The sequence below is a fragment of the Mytilus trossulus genome, chromosome 13, assembly GCF_036588685.1.
Source record: "Mytilus trossulus isolate FHL-02 chromosome 13, PNRI_Mtr1.1.1.hap1, whole genome shotgun sequence".
NCBI classification, from domain to species: domain Eukaryota; kingdom Metazoa; phylum Mollusca; class Bivalvia; order Mytilida; family Mytilidae; genus Mytilus; species Mytilus trossulus.
Genome location: NC_086385.1, coordinates 51,458,097 through 51,482,501, shown reverse-complemented (window position 1 = coordinate 51,482,501; position 24,405 = coordinate 51,458,097). Strand labels below are relative to the sequence as shown.

General features: G+C 32.1%; 1 protein-coding gene across 2 annotated transcripts in view; it reads left to right on the top strand.

Annotated features, from left to right (window-relative positions):
• Positions 1–11,855: 11,855 nt before the first annotated feature.
• Positions 11,856–24,405, top strand: part of LOC134694788 (uncharacterized) — a 31,251-nt gene continuing 18,701 nt past the window's right edge. For both annotated transcript variants that reach the window (XR_010102608.1, XM_063555839.1), the window contains exons 1-2: positions 11,856–12,350; positions 22,937–23,146. Coding sequence is in view for 1 of the 2 variants with exons in the window: in XM_063555839.1 (XP_063411909.1) it covers positions 11,894–12,350; positions 22,937–23,146 (667 nt within the window). In the remaining variant the exon portion in view is untranslated. The remainder of the gene's footprint in view (positions 12,351–22,936; positions 23,147–24,405) is intronic.

Genomic DNA, 24,405 nt, shown 5'->3' with positions numbered 1-24,405 from the left:
CTTCAACAATGAGCAAAGCCCATACCGCATAGTCAGCTATAAAAGGCCTTGATAAAACAACGTAAAAAAATTCAAACGAGAAAATAACGGCCTTATTTATGTACAAAAATGAACGAAATACAAATATGCAACACATGAACCAACGACAACCACTGAATTTACAAGCCCCTGACATACGTTGGCTTAATTGTAAATTTATGATAACTTAAACATATTGGTTTATTGAAATATCTACTGACTGGGTTGATATGAATCGGTTTAAGGTAAAATGGAGAATTGCAATTATGTTGAAGTCTCTGTTTGATACATTTCTCATCTATTTTAAAACAAGGACTTTCAGTGGTTTTCTCTTTGACAAACACGATAAGTTGTCTAGGAAATATTAATCAACAGCTTCAAACATGAACAAAAGTCATTGGACTAGAACTTATTTGAATAATATAAAATTTACAAATTAGTTTAGCGTTTTTCTAATAGTTAAGTATATTCCCATATTGAAAAAAGGAAGATCATTCTAATTAAGTATATATTTACTAAAACCGTAGGCGATAAATGATAAGGACCACGTATAATACAATAAAACTCATCCGTTTACGGCTAAACAAGTTAAATCCCATTTTATGTTATCTCAAGGGAAATGTTATCATTTTATATTCTGATTTCTTTAGGGGATGAATAACCTTGTTCAAATCTTGTTGGTGTAATACAAGTAATAATTTACCGTTATCATGCAGATGAAAATATGATTCCACAGTATGACGCAAACACAATTCATTCAGAAAGGAAATAGGCTACGAAATAATTAGTGATTTTTGTTCATTGTCGAAGGCAGTGCAATGTCGTATTGTTATTGATTTCTATGCCATTTGGTCTACTATGAAGAGTTGTCTCACTGGCAACCATACCACTTCTTCTTTTACAATTAGTGAGTTATAATTTTCAATTTGTATTTATTACTTCTTTGCTTATTTGCTTGAATTTATGCATGTTTGCCTAGCTCTTACAATAAGAATGTGCTCTTGATGTATTATATGCTTATAATTTTATATTTGATTTTTATATTAAATATTAAGACAGCTGAGATATCTTCAGGGCTCTTGTTTACGTTGTTGAATCGTACATATTATGCCCAACCCTTAATCACATTTCTTATATGTCCAAATAGAGTTATTATAGTAATACATTGTACAAGTATATATAGTAATACAAGGCTTGAATCAAAGCTGAGTTGCTATTTAAAAAAAAACATCAACAGATTATGTGCTATTACTATTGGTATAGGTTATTCAGAAAGCTCCCTTAAACTCATTTATCTTTGTGTTTTTTAGTATATAATATATATATACACAACAGAAACTGAACTTCTATAACATCAGTATAACATGCTACGAATGAACTTAATACGATCAGAACATCAACCGTTATTCATAAAATGACAAAACTATCACTAAAGAAAATCTACGACCAATAAATAAACATATTGATAATTTATAATCAGTTTATCAGTGGATGTATTACTTCTAAAATATTGTGTTTGTATGATGATATTAAATATATTAATAACATGGATAATACAACTTATGAAGTGATATAGTCCTAAACAAATCTTACTGAGAGGATATAATAGAAGGATAACAGCTCCATTATAACAAAGCTTTTACAAAAATGAAAAATGTGATTGTCCAAGATTTAAACGTATTACCAAAGAGTAATGCCTTCTTAGATAGTTCACTTAAATTGACTTTTAGGTTGTGAAAAATATGGCACCTACAGCACCGCTGGAAGTTCTGTTGAGACCAACGCATGTCTACCCTTAGAGGCCGGTACTGAATTGGTATCAGTTCGAGCTTGAAGGTTTTATGATACATAGTATGGACTATGTATTCAGCGTGCATATAGATGTATAAGTACCCGGCCATGTCCACTTGTATTTTTTTGTCTATCTGATGAGTTAAGCCTTTTTCAACTGATTTTTATAATTCGTTCTTATGTTGTACTGTTATACCACTGTGCCAGGTTAGGAGAGGGTTGGGATCCCGCTAACATGTTTAACCCCGCCACATTATTTATTAATGTGACTATCCCAAGTCAGGAGTCTGTAATTCATTGGTTGTTGTTTGTTTGGTTGAGATCTCACAAACATGTTTAACCCCGCCGCATTTTTGCGCCTGTCCCAAGTCAGGAGCCTCTGGCCTTTGTTAGTCTTGTATTATTTAAAATTTTAGTTTCTTGTGTACAATTTGGAAATTAGTATGGCGTTCATTATCACTGAACTAGTATATATTTGTTTAGGGGCCAGCTGAAGGACGCCTCCGGGTGCGGGAATTTCTCGCTACATTGAAGACCTGTTGGTGACCTTCTGCTGTTGTATATTTTTATTTTGGTCGGGTTGTTGTCTCTTTGACACATTCCCCGTTTCCATTCTCAATTTTATTATGTGTTACAAATTTGTTTTTAGTTCAATTTTTTACATAAATAAGGCCGTTAATTTTCTCGTTTGAATTGATTTACATTGTTCTATCGGGGCCTTTTATAGCTCACAATGCGGTATGGGCTTTGTTCATTGTTGAAGGTCGTACGGTGATCTATAGTTGTTTATGTTTGTGTCATTTTGGTATTTTGTGGATAGTTGTCTCATTGGCAATCATGCCACATCTTCTTTTTTATATGTAGAGTTTTATTATATAGAAATAGTTAATCTTTACTACCCTGAAACCCGGGGGTGATTCGAATAGTACCCGAAGTATTTTGGGAACATAACCCTCGTTCTTTTAAGGCTAAAACTTCAACTTGAGCATCCATTGCTACCAACGATGCAAAGATTGTTCAGTTAAATCAATCATGTCGGGATGTCGGGATATGGCATGCTTAAGGAGTTAAGATCGTTTCCTGTTATTGTTCTTCGGATCATATTCGGTTTTGTCTCTCATGCGGTACCGCAGGGAGTTCTGTTGAGATCATCCCATATCTAGCTTGAGTGACCGGTTCTGAATTGGTACCATTTCGAGCTTGACTGTTTAATGATACACGTTACTCCCTCTAAACCAGGGATTGATGCGAATAAGTCCCGACGTATTTGGAAATCATAACCCTCGTTTTCTTTAGGCTGAACATTGAGGAACTTGCAGCACCCACTGAAAAGGACCGAAAAACGGACAACGATTTTCGGCCAATTTCCTGAAGAAAAAACATGAATTCAAAGAAGTATTTCTAAGTAATTCTTTGACTGAACGCCCTAAATTTCAGTTCTTTACACCTTTGAAATGTCTGCCGTTCATCTATAATAAAATTGATTTGATCAATGACAATGTTGTTTAAAGCTGTGGTTATTTTGTTTTAAATAGATGTGTAAAAACGGCGAATATGTGTCCCCCATTGACAAAAATCAGGAAATTTCAAACACCTTTTAGTCTAACTTGGTTCAGATAATTATATTCAAACAAACACGTTTTCAAGCTTAAAAATATTTTGCATTTGAAGTTATCTTCATATAGAAATATCAGTTTACCTCAAAAAAATTTAGACCTGAACATAAACTGTACAAAACATGAAAAGATGTGGCAAAATGATCACCCCACTCTATGTAGATATAAAAAGATACCAGAATCAAAATGATGTTCGCCAGACACGAGTTTTAGTCTACAAGAAAAGTATCAGTGACGCTCGAATGAAAAAAGTTAAAAGGATTAATACATTACAAAGTTAATGAATCTACTCTTTGGGTAGACAATCCTTAGCTTTTCGAACAGTTCGAAGTTTATAATAGGACAGTGACTCAAATAAAGAAACCAAATAGAAACAACTCGAGGTCAGAATACCGTTATTAATGATGACCGTGCTTGAAAGTCACATGTATTTTAGCCGCTCTTTCTGTCGTGTCCTGTATTTAGATAACAAAAACGAACATAAGCTTTCACGAGTGAATTTAATAGTATTGCATGCAATTTTAGCGCACGAAATAGTAAATAGAAAGCATCTCTCTGATATTCAGGAAAATCTAATAGTTGAATTCGAATGTCAAACGGCCTATATTAAATGTATTGACTCCGGAATCATTGACAATTTATCCGGAATTTTTTAGAACGCAAACCAATAGTGTGCTTTTGAAATGTGATCTATAAGCATACATTTATATTGCGAAAGGTTTGTGCAATTTTCATAAATCGCCCGGTTAGTAGAAATTAGGATTTGCCAAAGGGTTATAATCGGAAAAAATATGTACATTCCCAAATGATAAATAAAACAGTCGAGCTTTAAAATAATTATTCAAATAGAAGCTGTAAATATATACTTTCATCTGGATTCTTCTACTCACAGTCAATTATTTCAATTCAAAAGCAAACGCAAATTCAGCAACAATCTTTTGGTGACCCGGTGTCCTATAGCCATTCTTCCCCCATGCTAAAATTTCCGGGGGGAAATACTGGATCGATCCAATATTTCCCCCCGGAAAAACTGGCATGATCCCACTTTTCCCCCTCAGCGTTCTAAGGGGAAAACTAGGATCAGGCCAATTTTCCCCCGTAAGTAGCATGATAAGCTGAATTTTCCGCCTTGTAATATAACGTCGGCGACGTCACGATAAGATTTTTTAAATGATAGTTACTTTTTTTTCAGCTTATAGTTACCAAAGCTTCATCGTGTGAATATACTTTTGATATGTATTTATATGTGTTTTTCTATATTGTGATGTTATACTATTGTTTCAGAAAAGGAAAAAGGTTTTGTACCATTAAAACGTTTAACCCCGCTGCAAATGTTTGCACCTGTCCTAAGTCAGAAATCTTATGAACAGTAGTTGTCGTTTGTTTATGTAATTTAAACGCGTTTCTCGTTTTTCGTGTTTTTTTTTATATAACTTAGACAGTTGGTTTTCCCGTTTGAATGGTTTTACACTAGTAATGTTGGGGCCCTTTATAGCTTGTTGTTCGGTGTGAGCCAAGGCTCCGTGTTGAAGGTCTATTATGGTTTACTTTTATAAATTTTTATTTGGATGGCGAGTTGTCTCATTGTCACTCATATCACATCTTCCTATATCTATATACATGTTATATATTTATTCACACGAAGCACATTCTGATCACATCCATTCTCTTTCGTGGACCCTTGGTATCATTCAAATAAATACAATTACTTTAAGCACTTCTGGTCAGTCAGTAGTTTTTTCCTTGCATGCGGACATATAGACAGTCATTTAAAAATGTAAAAAGACTAGGGGACACATAGAAAGACTGTTGAACAGAAAGATAGACTTGTTGACTCATAGACAGACTGATAAACCTGTAGACAGATGTGTGTAAATGTAAATGAACAACAAATTTGTATATTTATAAATAAATCTAATTCTAACACTGTTCGGTTTAATTTCCAGACTTTTTATAAACATAGTGAAATCTATGATGGGGGAAAGATTGGCATGGGGGAAAAGTTACTATATGTATACGTATTGTCAACTTTCCGCAGGGGAAGAATCGCAATGATCCAAAATTTCCCCGGGGGAAAGATTGGCTCATGCCAGTCTTTCCCCCGGGGGAAAAACTGGCATGGGGGAAGAATGACTATATAACACCGGCAGTCAGCGGTCTTAGGTTCATGTATTGCTTTTCTTTTTTTTCAAAAAAGCAACTTGTTTTCTCTTTAATTATTTTTAGTCATTTTACAGTTATATGTACATTCCTATCTAACATAATATCTATTCATTTTGTACATGGTGGTCCCATTTTGATAAGCCGTAGATTTTTACCACTAAGGTTCATTGTATTTTTGCCCTTTTTGAAGTTGTAGTTTAAGCATTTTTAATACGTTTCCGTTGGCAAGGTTTACGTGCACATACACTTGTTTTGTGGATTGTCAGCCCACCATCTGTTGCGTTTAACTTTCTCCCATGAGTCAACAGTGGCGTAGCTAGGTCATTTTTACGTGTACGCCCGAACCTCGGAAAAGGGCCTGACGGCCCAAGCGGTTCCAGGCCAAAGAACCTGCTGGAAGTTGATAAGCAGGGACAAGCCTCCGGAAGTTTTAGAATTATCGAGAATGTCATAAAATTCCTGTCATTGAAAACTCATCAATAACAACATTTTTTAGATTCAAAGTAATTTATTTTTTATGTTTAATCTATTTATTGTGTTTAAAATCTATCTAGAATACAATGACGGTCTTTGGCTTAATTTGGAGTAAACGTAGCGCGTCCAAACCATTTACCTTAAAATATGATTAAAGGGAGCCGTGGATAACCTTCGATCATTACCGAAGCAGTATACGTGGTCTTTCATTATAAGGATTATTTTACTTTATGAAAACAAGATGGATCAATCGAAGAAAAGTGTTCTCGACTTCTTTCGTAAAATGGTTTCATCTGAAAATTGAACCTAGCACAACGATGGCTTCTGCATATGATGTAGAAACGTTATTATATAGGTCTTACAAGTATTTGAAAGCTTGCCTCTCTGTGCAATATGTTATTTAACGGTGGCCAGATCGTCTGACTTAAATGCGTAAAATCTGAAAATGAACGAAAAAAATTGGCTTTTGAAATTGACTATGAAAAAAAAAACACGTTAAGGAAGTTTAATTGAATTCGACGAAGGTTCAACAAAGTAACTGATATGTTATAGATTTTAACGTTAGACTGTAAGTGCAAAAAATAATCATTTTTTTTCTATAAAAAATGTGAAAACTAATCATATACAATTTCGTCATTATGCTCTGGATACTCGTTTGGGCATAAACAGTTTTTGTCCAGCTACCGTAAAATTTCACAAATGTTTGACAAAGTTATTGATATCTTAAAACTAAAACAACATAATGAACCTGCATGTATATGGTCCGTGTAACACTTATCAATTCAAAGTTTTAAAAAGTTTTGAAATTTTAGATTTTTGGAATTTTGATCAAAGTTTTAAAATATCAAAATTTTAAATTGTGTTAAAGTTTTGAAATTTTGAAATTTTAACCACATTATTAAAATATCAAAATTCTAAATATCGTTTGTAATTTTGATAGTTTAGAAATTTGACCAAACTTTTAAAATACTAAACCTAACGCGCAATTTTGATTATTTCACTTTTTGAAAGTTTGATTTTTTAAATGTTTGCTTAAAATATCAAAATAGAAAAGGGACAATAAGAGGGATACCTGAAAAAGCGAAACGAAATAAAAGCGGAACGAAACGAAACAATATGAATTAAAAACATGCAGATACTTAAAAGTTTATGTATGAAATAAAACGGACAGTTGAAAGCGGTGAAAAATTGGATGACAAAATTAATATTTCTTAAAAGAAGATAATTCATTTAAAAACCAGACGTACGGCTCTGATATTGACCATTTTACCTGCTGGTTTTTCTAGCACCCATATTTTAGGAGAAACAGGAGTAACAGTAAAAACTGAACAACTCGCAGTAGGTCAAATAGTATGGTTATGTTGAGCATGTGTATACATTTTTAGCTCACCTGGCCCAAAGGGCCAAGTGAGCTTTTCTCATCACTTGGCGTCCGTCGTCCGTCGTCCGTCGTCCGTCGTCCGGCGTTAGCTTTTACAAAAATCTTCTCCTCTGAAACTACTGGGCCAAATCAAACCAAACTTTGCTACAATCATCATTAGGGTATCTAGTTTAAAAAATGTGTGGCGTGACCCGGTCATCCAACCAAGATGGCCGCCACGGCTAAAAATAGAACATAGGGGTAAAATGCATTTTTTTGCTTATAACTCAAAAACAAAAGCATTTAGAGGAAATCTGACATGGGGTAAAAATGTTTATCAGGTCAAGATCTATCTGCCCTGAAATTTTCAGATGAATCGGTTAACCTGTTGTTGGGTTGCTGCCCCTGAATTGGTAATTTTGAGGAAATTTTGCTGTTTTTGGTTATTATCTTGAATATTATTATAGATAGAGATAAACTGTAAACAGTAATAATGTTCAGCAAAGTTAGATTTACAAATAAGTCAACATGACCGAAATGGTCAGTTGACCCCTTTAGGAGTTATTGCCCTTTATAGTCAATTTTTAACCATTTTTCATAAATCTAAGTAATCTTTTACAAAAATCTTCTCCTCTGAAACTACTGAGCCAAATTAATCCAAACTTGGCCACAATCATCTTTGGGGTATCTAGTTTAAAAAATGTGTGGCGTGACCCGGTCAACCAACCAAGATGGCCGCCACGGCTAAAAATAGAACATAGGGGTAAAATGCAGTTTTTGGCTTATAACTCAAAAACCAAAGCATTTTGAGGAAATTTGACTGGATAAAAATGTTTATCAGGTCAATATCTATCTGCCCTGAAATTTTCAGATGAATTGGACAATCGGTTGTTGGCTTGCTGCCCTCCAATTGGTAATTTTTAAAGAAATTTTGCCGTTTTTGGTTATTATCTTGAATACTATTATAGATAGAGATAAACTGTAAACAGCAATAATGTTCAGCAAAGTAAGATCTACAAATAAGTCAACATGACCTAAATGGTCAATTGACCTCTTAAGGAGTTATTGCCCTTTATAGTCAATTTTTAACAATTTTCATTAATTCGGTAAATTTATGTAAATTTTTACCAAATATTTTTCTCTGTTACTAATGGGCAAGGTTCATTATAGATATAATTGTAAGAAGCAAGAACGTTCAGTAAAGTAAGAACTTCAAACACATCACCATCACCAAAATACAATTTTGTCATGAATCCATTTGTGTCCTTTGTTTAATATGCACATAGACCAAGGTGAGCGACACAGGCTCTTTAGAGCCTCTAGTTTACTAAACTCTAAGCCATAAAAAGGCCCAATACACGATGTATTATCTCTTTTGATTTCATTTTTTTTCTGTTTTGCTTTACGACTTCTTACTTTCTGCAATCATGTTGGCTAAAGAATACACATTGCATGTACAGAATGAAAGATCATCTTAAACGTTTTTATCTGTTCTTTGAAGGTTGTTTGCCCTTAATATTCAGCTTTAAGCGTTCCGTAAGGAGGTCGATCAAGAAAAGCGCTTCATGATACTGAATGCATGGTTTAAGGTTGTGCTAGTCCACAGTATGGGAGGTTTTTAATATAATCTTTTTTACGCTGAAATTAAGACGGTAATAGGATCCAATATCAGCAAATTGGAGCCAAGATACTGTTACAAGGTATCTACAAAAACTCATCATAGATGGATACCGGAATATATATTTTGCCGGTTTTTGCGCCAGACGCGCGCGTTTACAAAAGACTTATCATTGACACTCGAACCAAATTAAGTTAAAAAGGCAAATAAAGTCAAATAAAATTGAAAAGGCCAAATAAAGTAAACTTTTAAATCCAACGTATAGCTCTGGTTTTGTAAAAGTTGAAACCTTTCATATCATATATAAACGTATACCATGAACATTATTTTCACGAGCATTCATATTTATATAATAATTAATTAAAAGTTCACATGTATACCCAGTCAGAATGGGGCGAGCAAACAGAAGCCACACTGTCAGCTGCATGATGGATTTTTTTCCATTTTTGGCCGTACAACAATGTCACTCTCGAAAAACCAGGACAATGTTAAACGCAGAATTTGAAGTAAAGAATTCACATACGGAACGCTGAAACTGAAAATTGAAATTCAAGCAAAATAAGAACGAAATAATTAAAGAGGTGTTTGACCAAAGTGAAGTTAAAACATAGTTAAATCCATCTACAAGGGCAACTTTGTCCTCGGAAGTTGAATCTTACGTTTCTTCGTAATTTGTATGTAAACAACCTATTTTCAATTATCGATTTTTTGTTGTTGCCAGTGACAAATATTTCATGAATGTTCTGGAACAAATTAGCAATAAATGCAACAGGGAGAGAGTGTGCATAATGAGTACATATAAAACCTTTCAATTAGTTTAATTGAGGTCTGGAGCTGGCGTATATATGACAGTAACTGCTAGCCTTATGTATAGTAGTCCTTTGTTATTTTATTATCATTGTCATGCATGTTAATTAGTTTCTTAGTTTGTTTCCTATTCTGACATAGGACTTGTATTTCCTATTGAAGTGCGTTTTACTGTTCGTATTACTGTGTGTTTTTCATTATTGGCTAGAGATATAGGGGAGGGTTGTGATCTCACGAAACATGTTAAACCCCGCCGCATTTGTGCGCCTGTCCCAATCCAGGAGCCTCTGTCCCTCTAAGTCTTGTATGATTTTGATTTTAGTTCATCGTTATGTTTCGGAGTTTATTATTACGTCTATAATCGCTGAACCAGTACACTTTTTTGTCTAGGGGCCAGCTGAAATACGCCTAGCACAACTTTTATTGCGACGCTATATTTAAGTATTCCTTCCGTATCATTTCTTGGAACTGAAATACATCATAAAAGGCAAATATATTATCACCATGCAATCGATAAACAAGAAAGGAAAGCGTTTTAAGTTGTATGCCAGCCCACCGAGGCGCTTTTTCTGGATCTACCTTCATCAGGAACGTCAAAAAGGCGAATAATACTATATGGTTTACTGCGAGTTGGTCATTTTTCACTGATACTTCTAAATGTTGGGCACTGGAAACACAAAATAACTTTGAATTATTTATCTCAAACGCTAACCTTGTATAAGAGATTTAAATCAACGTAGTTGATTCCGGTTTAAATAGGTTTAATTCTATTTTTTGGATAGATGCACAACCTTAAAACTTCAGGATACTGTTATCCCATGTGATGTCTAATATGTTTCATAAAAAAAACCCGACTTCTTCTTTTCATTATTTATTATGTTATTAAAATGATTTGATATATTTCATGCTATTTATTTATAACTTATAGTTCTTATCAGAGCCGTGTTTACATCAGTGATTACAGGTACCCCTCTTGTCGCCCCTTTATATTTTTGATATTTTAAGCAAACATTTAAAAAATTAAACTTTCAAAAAGTGAAATAATCAAAATTACACATTAGGTTTAGTATTTTAAAAGTTTAATCAAGTTTCTAAAATATCAAATTTATTAACGATATTTAGAATTTTGATATTTTAATAATTTGGTTAAAATTTCAAAATTTCAAAACTTTAACACAATTTGAAATTTTGATATTTTAAAACTTTGATCAAAATTCCAAAAATCTAAAATTTCAAAACTTTTTAAAACTTTGAACTGATAAGTGTTACACGGACCGTATATACATAGTTATCATTTTGGCACCGCCGACGAAATTTGCAATCAAAATAGCTCACTTTCGCGATATAAATGTCAATGGCTCGACAAAAAATGAAAACCACATATCAAATCTTAGCTCATAATGAATTGCTGTAAAAAAAATAAAGGAGCGAGAGTATAGAATTAACGGTAGATTTAGAATTTGACAGAAATAATATGATACTAATTTTCGTCACTTTTATTCGCATTTGCAAGCCATTGGAGAGAGACTTAAAAGATTGATGTACTGTTACCCAATTCTTTTATTTTTATTTATATGAAAATATTTTTTTTTACCAAATTCAAGTGGACGCCCGGGCGTTTTGACGTAAACGTAGCTACGCGCATGAGTGACTCAAGAATTTTTGCAATGCAAAAGCCTTTTCTTTCTCCGATTTAATCTACCATAGAGCTTTTGTGCATTCTCGGTGTGCATTGAAAATGGCTTACTGAGGAGCTTAGCTCAAAGTCTCCATGTTTAGTCCAGTCAATCTAGCATAAATTTGAAAGTTATTTTCTTTTGTATATTCTTTTAATATTTATTGCAATAATTAATTTTAATTAAAAAAATATGTTTTCTTGTCGCTAAATAGTTTCTTGTCGCTTCTTGTCGCTAAAATAATTCTTCTTGTCGCTTCTTGTCGCTTGTTGACGCTTCTTGTCGCTAACATTCTTGTTGTCGCTAATTAGTGAGACCGGAAATTACAAACACTTTAAATGAAAAGATACGAGGTGTTCCAAGTAAGAACATGACGTCCCTGTTGAAAGGTTCTACATCACGTCTATTATCCTATATCAAACTCAATTGGATAAAAAAATCCACATATCGCAATTGTAGTTTTTTAGCTTGTCGTGGATATATCGAAGAAGCTTTAGAACAAGCTAAATCCAATGACATTGATTTTGTTCCATATCGCATAAGAGGATATGTACTTGGAAACAAATTTTCGAATGCTAATGTAGACATAGTACAATATTTAGAAGATGTTGACGGATGTGTAAGGGACCCATCATCGGTAACTAAAATGGAGCTAGAAAATGGAAATGTTTTCACCAGTTCTTTAAAATTCAGTGCATTATATAATAAGGCATTCGAGAGTTTGGAAAGAAAATATAAAAATGAAGAAAATAAACTTGAATTCATCAACGATGAGAAATTGCAGTTTGCCATTCAGTCTTTTGTCAGTGGTTTTTTGGTTCAAAAAGGTAAATAATGAGATATTCATCACCATGTGGAATGGTATTTGTCTTCATATAGCAACTTTAACATGTTTAAGTAAAGATTTGTGTGTAATCTGAGGGCAAGATATTCATGATATTGTTATTCTCTTTTCAAAATGACCAAATCTAACACATTTGCTTCATGAAAAGTTGGCAGAACTGAGAGGGTAGGTAAACATAATACAGTGGAGTCCCCAGTAGCAGTGTCCTTGAGGCCGGTGATGTAGTGCATTACCAAAACCTGATTTCGTAGTATCAGCAATGTTAGTCATGTTAGAATCTGGGTCCGTACGCCCTAATTCACGTTCGCCCTAGCACCTGTTCGCCCTGATACCTGTTCGCCCAGGGTCCATTCGTCCTGATTTTTATTTTTTACTAATTGTTGTCTAGTGGCACAATTTTAAGTATTTGAATAAAATATGTTGAAGTTTATTGAAAAAATCACCGAATATTGATATTGCCGTAATCAATTTCATCATTTTCCCTTTGATTGCAGTAGAATACTGGAAAACAATGTATTTATCTTTGTTGATATTTGTTAACAAAATAATTGTATTCAGTCATTCACTAATGTATGCAGTATAACTTAGACTAGTCTCAGAGTATTTTAATGAATGAACTTGTAAATCCGTTTTACAGTTCGTACATTTTTTTAAAATTAATTTCAAGATGAAGATATTATCAAGACAAATTTGTTTTTTATATTATAAATCCATCAAAAGACAGGTATCACAATAAGCAGTGATCTGAATTATTTTGTCATAAAACAATAAATTAATGATCCTTAACAAACCATAAACTTTAAGATATTTCCATGTTTCAATAAATTTCAAGAATATATACCATAGAAATATATATCTGATTAAGTTTATTCAACTTCAATGCCCTGAATATTAATATTTTTTAGTAGGGCGAACAGACTCTTAAGGGCGAACGAACTCAGGGTAAACGGACCCAGGGCGAACATGTTACTAGGGCGAACGGTCCTGATAACGTCATGTTAGTGACAGTTCATGAATTATGGTGTTACACAAATAGATTTTAGTCTTTTTTTTTAAGCAATTTGTATTTCAATGAAGTGGGGTTTAATTCAAAATGCAAAGGGCTATTAGAGCACCATTAGACATGTTAGAGCTTTAAGACAATACTTGCTGTCCCCTGTTGTACATTACAAGTCTGTTGTCATTGTAAACTATTTCCAGTATCTCTTCTCTGAAATCTTGTCAAATCGGCACCTGGTTAAATCGGCACTTGGTCAAATCGGCACCTAGTCAAATTGGCACCTGGTTAAATCGGCACTTGATGTAGTCAATTCGGCACCCATGTAAAATTTGTTTAATATATATGTTGTGTACAAGATGTAACTTTCTGTACAAGTTATAAGTTTTTGACACACATTTTCTTAAACCAAGTGATGCAAGTTTATCTTTAAAAATGTTCTAGTTCAATCTTTAATCAAATTTATATAGAACCTAACATTTCATGTTATTATCCTTGTCCTCACAATAGAAATGAGGATACGTAATGGTTTAAATTCTAATTATAACTTTCTCCTGATACCACATGTATCCATAAAAAGTCTTTTTGTGGTCTAATAATGTTTTTTGTATTAATTCTCACTATTAGATTGTATCATATGGACCATAATTTGCTATTGGGCTCCGTTTCCTATAACTATAGAAAAGTGATAAAATGTGAATTACTGTAAGAAAAGTTGCAAATACATCTAAAGATGCCATTATTTTTATCAACATACAAGTGTATGCTACTCTTCCCTAGAAAAAAAATTAAAATATACAAATTTCAAAGATTCTACGACCGTATTTTTGTGTCGTTTCTCGCGTTACTTATTGCTTCCGAAGAGCATAACGCTGACTGATTTATAGATAATCGTCACCGGCAAATTCGTAACTTTTGCTTTCAAATAACAAAGAATATCAACCAATAAGAATAGTGAGAAGAAAATGCCGAGAACTATAAGTATTTATGTAGCAGATGTAAGAACAGTGGCGTGATATTTGTGTCCGATTTCGTAACGCAATTTTTAGATGATGTAATCTGCTTTGTTGTAATAGAATTCTTAAAAACAATATGCAAATATGAACTCTCGCGAGATGTTCAAACAGGTAAATCCGAGGTGATTTACATTCTTGTTTTGATCTTCGTAATAATTAAGTAAGAAAATTACGTAGTCGTTATGCGTTACATTTCACACGAAACAGAAGTCCAGTTATTTATTAAAATTGTTTTTGTCCTTAAGTTCTAACCATTTCCGGTCATACGTGAAACATGTGACTAACATGTGATAACGCCATTACGGCTGGATGTACCAAATACTAGGTCTAAACATTGTTTTTGTTTCCAACGGGGTGTTAGCAAACATAATCTGTAGACTTGTTTCGTCTTGTTTAAAAGAGGAAAATACAATTGTCAAAGAGATTGCGCCAGTGGTCTGTTATTTTTCCTATGTGCATAATGTTACATACGATCCTGTGTGAAAATAAATGCCCAATGACTTGACAAAATCGATTTCATATTTGACAGACGTTAGAACACACTTCGTTTCCCGATAATGACGTGAAGAGTCCTTGGAAAAATCAATGGAAATTACGTCTCTTATCATTGTACCAATGCTCGTTGGATTGATTTAACTTCAGCAGTGAATGTTACTGGATATTTTAGGTGGATAAATATAATTTAATAAAAATTACATGTTAATATACCGTTACACTTGGAATGTACAAAGTTGGCATCTTGTCACAGTTTTTAATTAATATTTTTTATTCATGTTCTGCAAACACTTATCAGAAACGCAATAAACTTGTCAAAGGAGAAGTAAACTTTAACCATGCATGACTTGAAAGGAAGTACTTTATTGATTTTAGCCCACTAAAGTAGGTTAAAATGTGGAAACCATGTAGATGGTGTACAGGTCACAAGTATCACATTGTGCCTATTTTAAAGATTTTAATTCCAAGTTAAAAGTTTTTTTCTTTACTGGATTTAAAGAATGTTACATTGCCAATGATTTGGAATAAATTGTATATAACTGGAATATCAAAACAAAATATAAATACATTTTTTTGGCTTAAACATCAAGATACAACGATTATGGTATCCTGTATCAATGGAGAAAATATGGAAAATTCTGAATAAATTGTACTAATTGTTTTCAAAACAAGCACATATTTAGGAGTTTTATAATACTGTTACATTTAAGATGGATTTTAAGAAAAAGTATACTGTTCAGATTATTTTAAACAGATTTTGCAATAAAATAAAACTAAAAAAATGCTTTCGGTTTCTTATGGTTTCCTGTCAGGTTTAAAAAAAACTTTAATATAACATTGAAAATAGATTTTAAATATTAACATGAAGCAAGTAACACTAGTAATGGTGATTATTTATGCCTTTTGAATTATATTGTGCAAAATAAAGAAAATAAAGATTGGTTTCCTGTTTGGTTTCATGTCACGTAAACAGTGAATCAAAATGTATTAATTTTTTCTCGAAAAACTCAATTGTTCCATTCATACTATTCTAACACCAACACAACCCACAAAATAAAAGTTAAAATTTTAGAACTTATAAAAAAGGATACAAAAAGAAACCAAAGGCCGAATACCAAATTATGGTCCATATACATGATATACATTGTAGTTGTGAAAATATGAAAAATATATGCGAAACAAAAGCCAGTGTTTCATTGTGTTTTCACAATGTACTTGATTAAAGTTATTAATTAATTGAATCTTTTAGAAAACTTATCAAAACATCAGTCACCTAATGTTGAGAAAACTTTTAATGATTATAGACTTTTGTATTTTTACTGCATGATGCTTTTTAACATGTAATGCATGATAAAATCCAACCCCCAAAACAGATCCTGATCAAATTTATACATTTTTAGAATCATTTATATATCTGGAACTATTATGCTAGTATACTTAAATTACTAACTTAGCATAATAGTCCCAGTCCCATATATTATATCAAATAATATTGGATGCTGAATTGACTTTAAATAGGTGCCAATTTGACCAGATGCCGATTTGACTTTTTCTATGGGTGCCGATTTGACCAGGTGCCGATTTGACTTGTACCCTCTTCTCTGAAACTACTGGGCCAAATACATGTACCTCTAAACTTAAAGTGAATGTTCCTTAGGGTATCTACATGTAGTTTATAAATTGTATCCAAAATTTTGATCCATTGAAAAACATGGCCACCATGGCTAAAAATAGAAAATAGGGGTCAAATGCAGTTTTTGGCTAAAAAAAAAAAGAAAAAAAAGGCATTTATAGAGCAAATCTGACAAGGGGTAAAAATGTTCAACAGGTCAAGATCTATCAGCTCTGAATCAAAGGGAACAACTCTTTGTTGGGTTGCTGCCACTAAAATGGTTATTTTAAGGAAATTTTGCAGTTTTTACACGACCCCTAAAAAAAAAAAATTTGCATCGTATAATGCTATATGCACCATGATATGATGTCATCAGTGTTTTAGTTTTTGGACAATAACTTTAGTTTAAGTGAAAAGATCTCTTAAAAATTTTAACCAGAAGATTCAATACCACAAATTAAAGGAATGTTGGGATTGATTTTTGTACTGGTACCAACAGTGTAGGAATTAGGGGCATAAAACCAGCATTTTTTGTAGTTTATGGACAATAACTTGTGTGTAATTGTATGGATCTTTCTGAAATTGTACCACAAGGTTTCATATCATAAAGGGAAGGCTGGGAAAGACCCCAAACGTTCAGGAATAAGGGGCAAAAAACTAGCATTTTTATAGTTTCCAGACAATAATAATAATAATAATAAATTCTTTCTTTAAGGAGGGTAAACACAGTTAGTTACAATCACTAATCTTCCCTGAGACCCTCATATACATGTACAATGTATGCAATACAAGTAAAAACAAAATGATAATAAGAGAAAAAAGCAAACATACAACATATAAACACAATTGTAAAGACATAATAGTTCAACGTACATGTACCATGATTAAAAGATATAAAACAGTTACAGATCACATGTAGTAAATAGACCTTGTATATACATTGTATATACAAATCATTAAAATCATACATTCTAAGAGTAATAGTTGCAATCATTTCAGACTGAATATTGGGACTGTCTCAACATTGGTCAAATATTGTTTTATAATTTGTTTAAAAGAATAAGTGTTTTGCACTTTACGCATTTCATAAGGTAGTCCGTTCCATAAAACTGATCCAGAATAAGCAAGAGATTTTTTAAACAGTTCAGTTTTTATACGACAGCAAATTTTGAAAAAAATTTCGTCGTATATTGCTATCACGTTGGCTTCGTTGTGTCGTCCAAATACTTTTAGTTTTTGCACTCTAACTTTAGTAAAAGTAAATAGAAATCTATGAAATTTTAACACAATGTTTATGACAACAAAAGGAAGGTTGAGATTGATTTTGGGAGTTTTGGTCCCAACATTTTAGGAATTAGAGGCCAAAAAGGGCCCAAATAAGCATTTTCTTGGTTTTTCGCACTATAACTTTAGTTTAAGTAAATTTAAATCTATGAAATGTTGACACAAGGTTTATGACCACAAAAGAAAGGTTGGGATTGATTTTGGGAGTTTTGGTTCCACAGTTTATGAATTAGGGGCCAAAAAGGGACCCAAATAAGCATTTTTCTTGGTTTTCGCACCATAACTTTAGTATTTATAAATAGAAATCTATGAAATTTAAACATAAGGTTTATGACCATAAAAGGAAGGTTGGTATTGATTTTGGGAGTTTTGGCCCCAACAGTTTAGGAATAAAGGGCCCAAAGGGTCCAACATTAAATTTTGTTTGATTTCATCAAAAATTGAATAATTGGGGTTCTTTGATATGCCCAATCTAACTGTGTATGTAGATTCTTAATTTTTTGGTCCCGTTTTCAAATTGGTCTACATAAAGGTCCAACAGTCAGGGGTGCTACTTAAACAAGTGATTTCAGAATCACTTCTTCAAGTGATTTTGGCTGTGAAATATTAAAAAAAAATCTATAAATAGACACAGACTTTTTAAAATCACTGTTACAAGTAATTTGAGAAGATCACTTAAATAAGTGTTTATAACTTATTCTTGATATTTTTCTTACAAGCTTGATTTTTTTATTGGTAAAAAGACAAGAATTCCATTGAAAAAAACAACTATGTACATCTAGAAATTGTCTTTTGCTTGATAAGCCTGTCAGTTTTTACAATTTATTTAATATATGCATTTTCTGGAATAATTTGTAGATCAGGACATAACCTTGAATTATATCATTCTAACTCGAAAGAAAAATAATCAGGTTACCCAATATTGTTGACCTTTGTCTGATAGGCAGAGTTAAGTTAATGAATATTTGATTACAGAACAATTCCCAAGGGTACTTTTAAAAGCTTTAGCGCACTAACTTACTGCTCAAGCGCACTGGTGAAGTTAATATCCATAGAAAAAGGGATTATTGATCTACATGTATGTAGGAAAATTATAGAAAAGTCTGTGAAAATATGGAAAATCAATGAAATTAGCATTTGAAGATCAAAGGAAACACCAATATCACTTAAATAGGTGATAACTGAATTTATCAAATCACTGAAATAGGTGATATGAAATCACTTGTTTAAGTAGCACCCCTGACTGTCCAAAGGGTCCAAAATTAAACTTAGTTTGATTTTAACAAAAATTGAATCCTTGGGGTTCTTTGATATGCTGAATCTAAAAATGTACTTAGATTTTTTATTATTGGCCCAGTTTTCAAGTTGGCCCAAATCGGGGTTCAAAATTAAACTTTGTTTGATTTCATCAAAAGTTGAATAATTGGGGTTCTTTGATATGCCAAATCTAACTGTGTATGTAGATTCTTAATTTTTTGTCCCGTTTTAAAACTGGTCTAAATTACAGTCCAAATGGTCCAAAATTAAACTAAGTTTGATTTTAACAAAAAATGAATTCTTGGGCCTCTTTGATATGCTGAATATAAACATGTACTTAGATTTTTGAATAGGGCCCAGTTTTCAAGTTGGTCCAAATCAGGATCCAAAATTATTATATTAAGTATTGTGCAAAAGCAAGATATTTTCAATTGCACAGTTATAAATTCAGCAATAGCAAGAAATTTTCAATTGCACAGTATTGTGCAATAGCAAGAAATCTTCAATTGCACAGTATTGTGCAATAGCAAATATTTTCAATTGCACAGTATTGCACAATAGCAAGAAATATCTAATTGCACACTATTGTGCAATAGCAAGAAATTCCAATTGGATTTCAATTGGAGTTATCTTTCTTTGTCCAGAATAGTAGTTGAATCAACTTAAATCATTGTTTTATACAATATACAATGTATATTCACTTTTACTACCAACTGATAGATTAAAACAATCTTTACCATTCAGTCATTGTCAGTGATAACAGGCACTTTTTTCACATTTTAATATATTATGATGTATTTAAATGAGTAGTTATTGTTGCAAACTTCATTAGAAATTTGAACATGTTGAATTCAGATCAGTTTTGAAATAAGGGAAAGGGGGGGTGTGAAGAAAAAATGGGGTGAGGTCAATTTTTTTCATTTCAGATTTCATAAATAAAAAGAAAATTTCTTCAAACATTTGTTTGAGAGGATTTATATTCAACATGTTCAACAGCATAGTGAATTGCTCAAAGGCAAATTTTTTTTTTAAGTTCATTTGACCACATTCATTCTGTGTCAGAAACCTATGCTGTGTCAACTATTTAATCACAAACAAACAAACAAACAAACAAATAATTTATTAGAGTCTCACCTCTTTAAAACATTTGATATACAACACAATATAATATAATTAACAATTTATAAAAGACCCACTCTAAAACTGTAAAAAGAGTTATGAGAGACTGTAAAAATACAGATTAAAATACATTTATATTACATCTACATGTATTACATATATATATCAATATATCTTAGCATAAAACACCATACTATTAAAAACACTTATACAAAAGAAAACAAACAACATTATAAAATCTTATTACGAGTATAAAATACAATTTCTCTTAAAAAGTACTTCATGGCAGATTGTGGCTGTAAAATAACAAACTCTATCATCATGAAACATAAATAGAAACTTTTCTTCATTACTTAAATTACTAAAACTACTTTCTATATTACATACACTGTTAAAAAATATCGTTCACAGATCTCCATATTCTGGGCATTATAATAAAACATGTTTTTCATCTTCAATTATATTCAAATCATTTTTTCTACAATTAAAACATAACCTTTCATTTACATCTATACCTTCATCTTTGCCAGTTTCAATTTTAATCGGAGCAACACCTGCTCTAGATTTAGCATATGCACTTCTATATTTACTGGGCATAGTAATACTTAAATATTTTTCTGTACAATAATTTGATTTAAATAACCTGTAAGTGTGAAGCTCATTTGCATATTTTTGCAAATACACAAAAATTAAGACATTTTCTGAAAACAATTCAGCATGTTAAGTGTTGAGGTCTAAATTAAAGGGTCCAAACTTAAACTTTGTCATGCGCGTAGCTACGTTTACGTCAAAACGCCCGGGCGTACACTTGAATTTGGAAAAAAAAATATTTTCATATAAATAAAAATAAAAGAATTGGGTAACAGTACATCAATCTTTTAAGTCTCTCTCCAATGACTTGCAAATGCGAATAAAAGTGACGAAAATTAGTATCATATTATTTCTGTCAAATTCTAAATCTACCGTTAATTCTATACTCTCGCTCCTTTATTTTTTTTACAGCAATTCATTATGAGCTAAGATTTGATATGTGGTTTTCATTTTTTGTCGAGCCATTGACATTTATATCGCGAAAGAGAGCTATTTTGATTGCAAATTTCGTCGGCGGTGCCAAAATGATAACTATGTATATACATGCAGGTTCATTATGTTGTTTTAGTTTTAAGATATCAATAACTTTGTCAAACATTTGTGAAATTTTACGGTAGCTGGACAAAAACTATTTATGCCCAGACGAGTATCCAGAGCATAATGACGAAATTGTATATGATTAGTTTTCACATTTTTTATAGAAAAAAAATGATTATTTTTTGCACTTACAGTCTAACGTTAAAATCTATTACATATCAGTTACTTTGTTGAACCTTCGTCGAATTCAATTAAACTTCCTTAACGTGGTTTTTTTTCATAGTCAATTTCAAAAGCCAATTTTTTTTCGTTCATTTTCAGATTTTACGCATTTAAGTCAGACGATCTGGCCACCGTTAAATAACATATTGCACAGAGAGGCAAGCTTTCAAATACTTGTAAGACCTATATAGTAACGTTTCTACATCATATGCAGAAGCCATCGTTGTGCTAGGTTCAATTTTCAGATGAAACCATTTTACGAAAGAAGTCGAGAACACTTTTCTTCGATTGATCCATCTTGTTTTCATAAAGTAAAATAATCCTTATAATGAAAGACCACGTATACTGCTTCGGTAATGATTGAAGGTTATCCACGGCTCCCTTTAATCATATTTTAAGGTAAATGGTTTGGACGCGTTACGTTTACTCCAAATTAAGCCAAAGACCGTCATTGTATTCTAGATAGATTTTAAACACAATAAATAGATTAAACATAAAAAATAAATTACTTTGAATCTAAAAAATGTTGTTATTGATGAGTTTTCAATGACAGGAATTTTATGACATTCTCGATAATTCTAAAACTTCCGGAGGCTTGTCCCTGCTTATCAACTTCCAGCAGGTTCTTTGGCCTGGAACCGCTTGGGCCGTCAGGCCCTTTTCCGATGTTCGGGCGTACACGTAAAAATGACCTAGCTACGCCAATGTTTGTTCCATTAAAAAAAAAAATGAATTGTTGGGGTTCTTTGATATGCTGAATCTGAACATGTATTCAGACTTTTTGATCTTGATTGATTGGTGTTCTTTCATTTGTCTTTTCTGTGCATGATTGAAATCTAACTGTGTTTTAAAGTTTTGATTGTTGGCCCATTTTTCAAACGTTAACTGGTCCGCATTTAACATGTTTATGTCCAAAGTATCCATAATTAAACTTTAAGTTTGATTTTAACAAAAATTAATTCTGGTGGTTATTTCATGTATTTGACAAAATGTTTGATATGCTGAATCTTAGCACATAATTATATATATATCAGATTTTTGTTTTAGGCACAGTTTTAAAGTCGGTTGCAATTGGGGTCCAAACTTGTAAAAAATGTAAAACAGATCACTTTAAGTTTTGAAGTTTAAATTTTGAAGAAAAAAAACTGATTTTCCAGTGGTATTGACAAATACTAGAAACTATTACATGTAGTTTTTAATATACAGATAAGAAAAATATTACAAATCAAAGAAAAAGGTTGAATTTACTAATGAACATGATAAATGATTATCCGAATGTCCTAGGCTACTGCAGAGTAGGCAACCTGTCAATAAATTATAAACTACAGAGTCAAAAGTCTGTATATATATGAAAATAGTCTAACATACATGTACATTTACAAAAAGAGTGCCTAGTGGTCATGATGTTAATATACATGTAAATATTATTTATATTACAGAACATCATGAGAGATGCCTTAGGTCTGTTCTTGAAACCAATGAAGAGAGAAAAATTACTGTGCTATTAGCAAACCATTTATTTTCAAGACTTGTTGCTACCACTCCAGGAAATACGTACTTCATTACTAATGACCATTTTAAGAAATTTGAGTTATGTCCTTGTGAAGATCAATGTGGTGACAAGATATGGTATGGTAATTCTGGAATAGGTAAAATAGTATTTTTTATGGTGTACATGAACAAATGAAGTATAGTATTAATTATAAATAGATATAGGAAGATGTGGTGTGAGTGCCAATGAGACAACTCTCCATCCAAATAACAATTTAAAAATTAAACCATTATAGGTTAAAGTACGGCCTTCAACACGGAGCCTTAGCTCACACCGAACAACAAGCTATAAAGGGCCCAAAAAATTACTAGTGTAAAACCATTCAAACAGGAAAACCAACGGTCTAATCTATATACGGGTAAACAAAACGAGAAACGAGAAACACGTATATATTACATAAACAAACAACAACTACTGTACATCAGATTCCTGACTTAGGACAACATATATATTCTTCTCAGAATTGAATAAGAGTACTAGTACTAGTGGGTCTCAGCTTCACAAGCGAAATGTGTATGAAAAGTAAGGGTTTAATCTAAGGCCACCTTTAATTTTGCCTACCCATGCCTTGCTGTCTGGGTAGGGAGGTAGGATTTTTATTTGTAAGGGACCATTACATAGACAAGAAAACCTGAGAGCAGTAAAAAATATTTTTCAAAACTTAGAAACTATTTGTGTCATTTGTATTTCATGTATTTCTTTATGAGTAATTTTAAATGATTCTGAAGCTCTATGATGACAAAATCATCTACATGATTACGAGAAGGACATGAAATATTCAGGTTAAACTTTGTTAAATTTCATCAGTCATTGAACAATATTAATACACATATCACGTTTATTTTTTTTTATATATAGAGATTGCTTTATCTATATACATTATATGGACCATAATTTGCTATTGGGCTCCGTAAACGCTTCATACAAAAAATGTGTGCACGGTCAATGCTTTTACAACACTATAAAGTTACAAAAAGAAGCATTCAATACTTATAATTACATTTTTTAGCTATGATCATGAAAACACGAATTTTATAAATTTTGTATATTATTCACATGTGGACTTTATTGTGGGACCACGTGCTATCATGAATGAAAAGTTTTATTGAGTGATGCAATTGCTTACGGAATAACAAGTGATGTGCCGTTAGCCAATCAAAATAAAGTATTATAATGAAACATACACCTAATGTAATTATAACCAAATATAAATACATTTTTTCGGCTTAAACATCAAGATACAACGATTATGGTATCCTGTATCAATGAAGAAAATATGGAAAATTCTGAATAAATTGTACTAATTGTTTTCAAAACAAGCACATATTTAGGAGTTTTATAATACTGTTGCATTTA